The sequence below is a fragment of the Aplysia californica genome, unplaced genomic scaffold (assembly GCF_000002075.1).
Source record: "Aplysia californica isolate F4 #8 unplaced genomic scaffold, AplCal3.0 scaffold01334, whole genome shotgun sequence".
Classification (NCBI taxonomy): Eukaryota; Metazoa; Mollusca; class Gastropoda; order Aplysiida; family Aplysiidae; genus Aplysia; species Aplysia californica.
Window position 1 is genome coordinate 13810 of NW_004798604.1, and position 9444 is coordinate 23253.

At 40.1% G+C, this 9444-nt stretch overlaps 1 protein-coding gene across 1 annotated transcript in view; it reads left to right on the forward strand.

Annotated features, from left to right (window-relative positions):
• Positions 1-4942, forward strand: part of LOC101858461 (ecdysone-induced protein 75B) — a gene marked incomplete at its 5' end in the record, with an annotated part of 12892 nt that extends 7950 nt beyond the window's left edge. Inside the window, 4 exons of the mRNA XM_035973511.1 lie at positions 970-1176; positions 2196-2541; positions 2773-3026; positions 3461-4942. Of these exons, the coding sequence (XP_035829404.1) occupies positions 970-1176; positions 2196-2541; positions 2773-3026; positions 3461-3886 (1233 nt within the window). The remainder of the gene's footprint in view (positions 1-969; positions 1177-2195; positions 2542-2772; positions 3027-3460) is intronic.
• Between the last annotated feature and the right edge of the window lie 4502 nt (positions 4943-9444).

Sequence of the window (9444 nt, forward strand, 5' to 3'; positions counted from 1 at the left end):
ATATATGTGTGTGTGTGTGTGTGTGTGTGTGTGTGTTTGTGTGGATGTGTGCGTGCGCGCGCGTGTGTGCACGTGTGTGTGTGTTTGTGTGTGTGTGTGTGTGTAAGTGGATTGTATTGTGTAATGTGGTGTGCATTGGTAGTCTGTGTGTATGTGCGTGTGTGTGTGTTTGTGTGAATGTATGGAATAGTGTAATGTGGTGTGCATGGGTAGTCCGTGTGGATGTGTGTGAATTTGTACAGTGCAATGTGTGTGCGTGTGATCTTCTGAAGCGTTTGGAAGTTGCTAATCATAACTTTGATTTCTGCCATTTCCCTCCGTTATTTTTGTCTTTATGGTTCTTATCGTGTCGATGTTCTTTTCCTGACTCAAAGACCTTACTGGCTGATATGTATGTCGTATATGTCTATAAATTTCATTTAGTGTAGTTGAAATCCGCCTTTCAAAAGCTAGCTCTGATATACGCATGATATAATAATATAATATACCTGGATACCTCTGACTCAGAGGATGAAATGACCCTCCATCCTTCCCGATCGCGAGCTGCGTTGCACATTCTGCTATACCCAGTCTATCCATGTTTTAATGTTGTCCATCCATGTTGCTTTTTGTCTTCTCCTGGCTCTTTTGCGCCATATCGTGGTTGGTTGGCTGGTGCTCTAGTGTGATTTGCTCCTTCTTTCCTATTCAAACATCTGTCGTCCTTTTCTCCCCTCCTTCTTTAATGTGTTTGTTACTCTGTTGTAACACAAATCTATTCTTCAGCACGTTTATGACCTTATCTTGTTGCAAGTGCCGTAAAACTCTAACTAAAACTAAACTTCCCCACATCCTTCCTTTAAGCACTTCTTTCTCAATGGTCTCGTCTTTTAAGTGGCCAAAGTATTGTAATTTTTTTCAATGTACAATAATATAAGATGTAAAATTTTAATATGTAAATTAAAGTCCTGTCTCCGTCACTGCCCACAGCTGGTCGACCCCCCGGAGGTCCTGGAGGCACTGACCACTGACCAGTTCTTCTCCCTGGGAATCTTCCGCCGGTTCCAGCAGCTGACCATCCCCGTGATGGAGGGAAGCGTCCGGTTTGCCAAGAAGATCCCAGGCTTCACCGCGCTCAGCATGCGGGACCAGATCATGCTGATGAAGCGGAACGGCTTCATGGTGGTTCATCTGGCGGTGAGTCAGCTCAGATAGGATGTGGGTGGTTGGCGGCGGGCTCTGGCGCGATGTGCTTGCTCCTTTCTTATCAAACGTCTACAATAATCTCTTGTTTCTCATATGGGTGGGTGGCCGCGAGCTCTGGCGTGGTGTGCTTGCTCCTTTCTTATCAAACATTCTGAAATGTGTTTCTGGTTTCTCATTTTGCAGAGTACATTATAGTTGTTTCTGTCACGTACTTGAATGCGTTCAAATGCTCATTGTGTTCTGAATTCTGAACACTTAATGTCCATTATCAGAATGAAGATGGGTGCAAGGTCATTTAAGTTTTGTTATGTATTATGTGATGTTGATTTTTTTTTTCGAGGGGGAAAGGGGTTGTCGTTTTTTTTTTGGGGGGGGGGGGATTCTTCTAGTTTCAAAACGTTTGCGGCCTCCAATCAGCCAGCTCTGCGCCTGGGATTCTGACACTTCCCCTTTTGGTCCATTTTCCTTCAAGTTCCAGAAATCGACCTATATGCCTTTATGAACCTACCAATCAGATACCCTGTAGTCTTTCGTAACACTGCTTAGAGACCAACTGCTTTCTTGTCCAATCTTCCTTCTTAGTTTCTTTGATCATCTTTTACACTTATTCAGTTTCTTCACACCTTAACCTGAATGCGCAGTTATCTTTGGTTATGAAATGTTTCACATTTAGCTTTCCTGAGCTATATTAGCGTGTTAGTGGCCTCTATCCCTGCATCTGCCTTATCTTCTCTGACACTGCTTTCTTCACAGCTGCATCTGAAAACGAAGTTACATGACAATGTTGTAAATTTAAAATGTGTTCACCTGTATTAGGGTTATTGCCTCAGCTACACCCACACACACAGTTGTGTTACATTATTGTAAATTAAATGTCTGTGACCTTTTGCGTTTTTCTCGACAACTACATCCAAACACATACATGAAGTTACATTGTTCAAATGAATCGCCTTTCACCTGAAGTATTTCCTTGCGTAATCAGGTCATGTTGATGTCTTCCTCCCATCTAGCTCTACTCGCTAATAACCCCTGGCTACATCCAGCTGGACACCAAGGAGGGGAAACTGCGTCTTCGCCGGAACTCCTACTACGTGTGTGAGCAGATGGCTCGCCTCCTGGGCCACGCCATGGCTGTTGTTGACCGCATGCAGACATTCAACTTGACCATCGGGGAACTCGCGCTCTTCTCGGCTGTCCTACTTACACAGGGTGAGTTGGAGGTTTTTGGTGGGCGTATACATGAGCTAGTTTTTGTCAATCTGCGGATTGCTGACATGGGAATAATGAATGGAATGCGCACTTGCTACGGAAAAAATGTCTTTATTCAATGCTTAATCCCTGCGAGTTCAGAGGAGCGTTAGATCATAGATATATAATTGACTTTTTGAAAGTCGAGCTCCCTCCTTCCACCTTACACACTTTTTTTCCCTTCGACCTTGGACTCGAGGCACTGGCCTTTGGATAATTTTCGGGCTGGAAGAACATGAACACTGTTCTCCAATGGTATCTTGCAGTTTTGCATTTTGGCCATTTTCGTAGGCACTGCCAACCTTACCACAGGAACCGGCTCTCGTTAGTGCCGTGGGTGTAATGATAATATGCTTTTTTGTTTGATGTCACAGGGCCGGACTATGATGAATTTGAACCTTTTTTGTCCATACTCCTTTATTTTAGCACTATGGTTATTTAATATTAATAATGTCTATAGCACATTTCATCTTTCTTGTTTCTCCCTCTCAGACTGCCCAGGCCTCCCCTGCCCTCAACAAGTGGAAGAGCTCCAAGCAAATCTCATCGAGGCCTTGCGCATTGAGCTCAAACACAACCACCCCAAGGACAAGGTATGTTATGAATCGTTAGATCAAGAACATCCATGTAATCAAACTAGGGCTTGTACTAGGTAATTGCTGCAATAATTCTATAAGTATTGGTCAGCAATGTTATATGTTTTCTCATATCAATTTAGAATTAGGGCTCAGTTTCCTTTCCTGTCTTTGTTTTATGGGTGGTTGGCGGGTGCTCTGGTGTGGTTTGCTTCTTCTTTCCTATCAAACATCTATCATCCTTATCTCCCTTTCTTCCTTTTTTATGTTTGTTACTCTCTTGGAACACCTCTAATCTTCTGGCGCTCATATGGCCTTATGCAGTTGCGAGCGCCGTAAAACCTCTACTAAAACTAAAACTGTCTTGTTTTTTCTCTTTATGCCAGGTTGGGGTTTGGTTTGGTTTTTGTCGTTTTAGTGTCTTGTACATTGTTTAACCTCGTGTTTTACAGGTGCTTCTGGCTAAAGTCCTCCTGTTGGTACCTGACCTTTGCCAGATGGTGGAAGACTTCAGCGACAACTTGAGAGGGTACGTGTTTGATTCCACGCCTGACTTCTCCCAAGTCATGCCGCTGCTTAAGGAAATCTTTGACCTCGATTCAAGCCCCACTGCCTCATCGTCGTCGTCGACATCATCATCGTCGTCTTCGTCATCCTTCTCCTCATCTTCAGCGACGGCACACTCATCAACAGCTTCATCAATTCCAGCGTCTCCGTCATCAACAATCTCGTCCTCGGCGTTTTTGCCGTCATCATCGCAGTCGTCATCTTCATCTTCATCATCTTCGTCGTCATCAATTACACCTGCAGCCCCTTCTTTACCCTCATCATCTACCTCATCATCACAGTGCGTTTCTTCTAATCCACCACTGTCTTGATCACACCACTGCCAGTTGTTGAAGGAATTGTTTCCTTATTTTTGCTCTATTTGTAATATATTATTATTATTATTTTAACTTCTCCTTTGTTTAGAAAATCGTTGTGCTGGAGAAACACTAAGAAATGAAATCATAATTTCCATAAATGCATATTTGCTTTTGGGACAGCTATTGAGATGTGATGTACAGTGTAGAAGTCTCTCTGGTGTTTGATTGTTGGTGTTCCCATGCTGATCACGTGATCGGGGCTGGTTGATCACGTGATCGGGGCTGGTGGATGAAGCTCTCCGGTGAACTTCTTCCTTCGTTATGTTCCTCTGTGAGTGGGAGAGAAGTTGGTCAGTCGTTATTTACAGTACATCGTATTAAGTCATCCCCCCCCCCACTCTGTTCATTCATATTCATCTCTCTTTCTCGTTTGTGACTCTTTAAGTAATAAGTATAAATACATACCTGTTCTCATTCATTTATTCCTCTGTTCTTATTTGCCTTTTTTATTTTCATTTGTGACTTTCAAGTAAAAACATACCTGTTCTCACTCTTACTTATTATTAGTGACCCGTGAGTGTGTTACCTATTTACTCTTTTAGTGTCTTGTCTTCAGAATGTTGTGTGCGTTTCTTCTTTCTCGTTGACCTCGGAGTGTGAGTTTTGGGCTCACTTTCTTTCTTCATTCATATAAAATTTATGAAAGTGTAAGTACTCATTACTCTTTCTCCTTCATGACTCGACTGTGTGATGTTATGGTGTGTACTCACTGGGAGTCGCAATCCACTGCCTTTGTGAACTCAAGTGTCTTGACGTCACAGTTTTCTGTGATCCAACTCCTCACATCTGTTGTAGCATAAGAAGTGCCTGGTGGAGCTGAAGAAATCCTGTTTGAAGCTGTTTCAGTTTGTTCCAGGTTTTGGGTCTTACAATGACCCAAGTGTGCTGAGGGGAAGAGACCTTTGTGTTTACTCAGTCCTTTCTGTATGAAGCTCTTTTTTCTGTGGGCTGAAGAATAAAGGTTAGTTGGGAAATATTTGGTCGCTTTTAAGGACAAGCGGGCTTACCCAGATTTTGGGGGCTCCTAGAAATCTTGACCAATACCAAAAGTGGATATTGCCCAACCTATAGGAGAAGTTTGGTTTCGTTGGTGTGTATATTTGTTTAGTTATAAAGAGAACTCTCTTTGTCTTTTAAAGAACCTGAACAAGGGGCACAAATTTTACCTTCGATTTTCTCAAAACAGCAATTTTCGGGATAGCCCCCTTGTGCTTAAAAAACGACTATTTGGTGTGCAACCTACTCACTGGTTTCAACTGTCCCCTTTTCGTTGTAGTTGTAGTCTATACTGTTGTTAGACTTTCATGTGGTTTACTGAAACCTCCACTGAATCTGACTGAAAACTGTTAAGCAAAATAACAAATTGACTGGAAGCCTGGTTTTATAAACTGTAGTAACTGCAGGATAATTTAGCGTTTTAAGAGCAAAAATTTACTATAGCACTTTGAGAAAATGGTGAGATGGATGAATGAGTTGAGTTTTGCTGTCAGCACCCTCTAGTGCTTTGATAAATACACACATACATGTATATATATACACGTAACATATATTATATACATATATATATATATATAGATATACATATGTATATATATATATACCATATCTATGTGTGTTCAGTTGAAATAGTTTAATGACTTTTCCAGATATGTTTGCGCATCTTCGAAATCTGTGAGACGTGTTTGTTGATAGGCAATAGTTCACTGTTATATTTCTGCTGAGTGATTGAAATAATGTTACGGTCAACTAAAATCGTTGTTCTGTTGTTTAACGTTATGCATGGTGTAACTGGCTGAACTGGGATGAATCTGCAATATATGTCAAGCAATGTGCATGGTCATCATTTGTGATAAAATTGTTGCTGTATTGCACTATATTAATCTCCTTTTCATCCATTTAATTTGATAATTGTGGTGAGCTTGATTGATACATTTGTCTTTGAATTGTGCAATTTTTTTTCTTCTGGAAACATAATTAATTAAGTAGCCTATACTAGTTTCTTGTGGAGTTGTTTTTTTTTCAAAAACACTTTTCAAACAAATCACATATGTACAATTTGTCAAGAATGTAAATTTCCGCTTAAAAACATGTAATGGCATATAAAAAGTGCTGCCGTTGAGAAATATTGGAGGGTACAGAATTGGGGGTAGGGGCTGGAAATCCTTCTATTTCACGTTTGAAAGTAATGTTATGTCCAAGTGTAAAGAAACTGTTTACATATATAGATGTGCAAAAGGATATGTATCAATAATATGAGTGTGAAAGTTAAAACATAGAAATCTAAGTTTACTACCTTTGCAGAAGAAAACAAAATTGTTTGCAAATTAGACATCCCTTTTAAGTAGGTGTTGTCAGTGAACTGGATGAAAAGTAACAATTTTGCTTTCTTTGTGGTTTTGGGGTTGTTATTTTTTTTCTTTTTGTTACTTTTTCTAAAAACATTAATGCTGCCACTTACAGTGCCAGACATCACAATCACAGCTGCAATTTCCTACATACCCTAGTAGGCCTACTTCCCTTCTTCCATTTGCTACGGAAAAACGTATGGTGGTCCTCTCTGTGAAGGCAAGACGACAATACTGACTCCAGGCGTACTGTCGTTTCTCGAGCGATGTTCTTGCTTGTTATACTGATGAAGTTGTGACGTGTGCGATATACTGTTTGGCTTCCTCTGAGTCTGAGCACGGAGACAAATGAGCCCAAAGACAAGGACATGAGAGACACCCCCCCCCCCTCTCTCTCTCTCTCTCTCTCTCTCTCTCTCTCTCTCTCTCTCTCTCTCTCTCTCTCTCTCGCCACCTCTCTCTCTCTCTCTCTCTCTCTATCTATCTCTCGCTATCTCTCTCTCTCTCTCTCTCTGCCCACCCCCCTCTCTCTCTCTCTCTGCCCACCCCCCCCTCTCTCTCTCTCTCTCTCTCTGCCCACCCTCTCTCTCTCTCTCTGTCTCTCTCTCTCACACACACACACACACACACACACACACACACACACACACACACACACACTCACACACACACACTCCTATTTATATATATATATATATATATATATATGTACAGTCACATTGTATGTACTATTTTGATATATGTGCCATCAATTTCCTTTAATTTAATTTGTTTTGTAAATAGTTACATTATATTATCTGTCACTTGTGGCCTCGTACATGTGCTATGAAGAATTTCATTGTAAATTTCCATCAAGTGATGTTTTCACCTTTCCTCCCGGTTGCCAAGATATGAATGTTTTTGTTTTTGAAGTTCATCTCCTTCAATTTGAACCTTCAAAATGCTTCATGATGTTATTTGCGCTAAACGCAGAGGACCTGCTCACTTGTGACGAAGTATGAGATTTAACGAGAAATTCTACAACTGGTTTTTTTAGCCCATCCCCGGTGTCTTATTCTTACAGCTGAACAGAAACGTTTTACGAAATTTTTAAACTATGTGTTGTTAATAATTGTTTCAATTCTCAGGTGTTGAAATGGAGACGCACCTTCAAATTGAATTTTTTAAAAATATATACATGAAATCAAGCTACATACTAAATAACTTTAATAGCTTGTACTACAAGTGCGAAATGATTTTCTAGCTTTTGAGCGAACAGTGTATGAAATAATATATAATATATACATCTATGTGTATTGTTTCCATCATTACTCTTGTGTCGTGGGTGAGCACGATGGATCGACGTGTATGTAATGTCTGAACTGTTTCCCGTTCATTTTGTTACCTGAATCTCGTCGCGTCGACTTTTGTTGTCTATCAGATAAACCATGCCCGAGTGTACTTTTTTTGTGATATCATGTTATTTTTACGCATCTTGCTGGCTTACGTGTACATTGCATGCCTGCGATTTTACATTTCGTTTTAATGAGCCGGTGTTATTTTGACTGAATACAAGTCGAATGTAAAGGTAAGGAGTTACAGAGTTACACCCAGGTTTTTTTGTTGTTGGGGTTTTTTTTTGTTTTTTTATTATTAATTTTCTTGCCAATCGTATTATGTGAAAACCGGTGTCAATTGTTTTTCTGCTGATGAAGTCTTGTGATGTTTTTGTTTGTTTGTTTGTTTTATTGGGATTTTTTTTTTCGTTTAGTCATAAGTCTGATCTTAGACTGATAGTGATTGTCGTCTTATTATAATGTTCTCTGTACATGACCTGTTTAACATAAAACAGAGTTGGGGTTAGATGGAAAGTCTCTTTGAGAAGAATACAGAAATCTCCCATTGCAAAAGCTAGATTTTTTTAGTCTCCCTTATGTTTGTAGTAGTCTAGTGATGTAACATTCCAGTGCTGTATAATGTGAGATTGTTAATAATGCTTCAGAGTGTTTTTGAACATTTTTATTTTTCTAACTGGTCGGTTTGTATAATTAGCCTTTGTGTGTGTGTGTGTTTGTGTGTATGTGTGGGGGTGGGGGTGGGGGTGGGGGTGTTTGTGTGTGTGTGATGTTGACAAATGTTTGTGCGTTATTAGTGAAATTGTTTGATGAGAAATTCTTTTTTTTTTTTATCCAGAACTTCAGAGACACAGCAGGAAAGGCTCTTGCTTTGTCTGTTCCTTCTCTCCGTAACCCCGACAGTTGTTGCGACTAAATCTTCTTGTAAGAAACGGGGAATAAAGGGAGGGGGGGGGATTTCCTGGGGTTTGAGACTTTTCCTAATTGCAAATGCATGTCAGTTAAACAATATAATTACATTTGAATATTTCTAAAATATTAAATCATTCTTTTCTCTTTCAATTTTAGCTTGGAGAAGTATTGGGCAGGTAGGTGATCGAAAGTACTCCTGTTATTTGTTTTTGTCATGGAGAATGAGAATAGTCTGTTTGACGTAATTGTTATTCCGCCACTCTGTCCCTGTTGTTTTGTTGTTGAGCTGAGGAAGCAAGGGCCACTGTTTTCTTTATGTCGAGGGGGGGGGGTAATGTCAAAAAAAGAAGCTTAGATGAAACAGTAGATGCAAATAATAGAATTACTGCTACCACGATAAATCATATTTGGTTAAATTTCTTGCAAATTCTGTTCACATGACGTCTGTGTATGTTAGGTCTATGAGTGTGTCCCTCAGACCTGCCAAAAAATGTGTTTCCATTCATCACCACCGTCTTACAGCTGCCTTGCATGAGTTGTTACTGCTTCATGTAAAGTGTTTTATCCTGTTCGCGTGTTTCTTTCTCAGATCCTAACGTGCCTCTCCAACTTTTCCACTTAGGGTTTCAATGTAGTGTGCAGGCCTGACAGTGGTAAATCATCACAACATGATATGCCTGCCAATGCGAAATTGTCATGACATGATATGCATTGTACATGTCTGTTACAGACACTTTCTACTAGGCCCTGTCGTTTCGTTCTCAGTTTCAGCTTTTAAAAAAAAGAAGAATTTTAGCTTGGCTCAAGCAGATAAAAAATAAAACCATCTGAGAGCAGCATTGTTGTAAGACTGCTCGACTGTACAAGTCTGTCAAAATCATTTTTTGAAAAATACTGAAAGTTTCAAAGAGACCTTCGC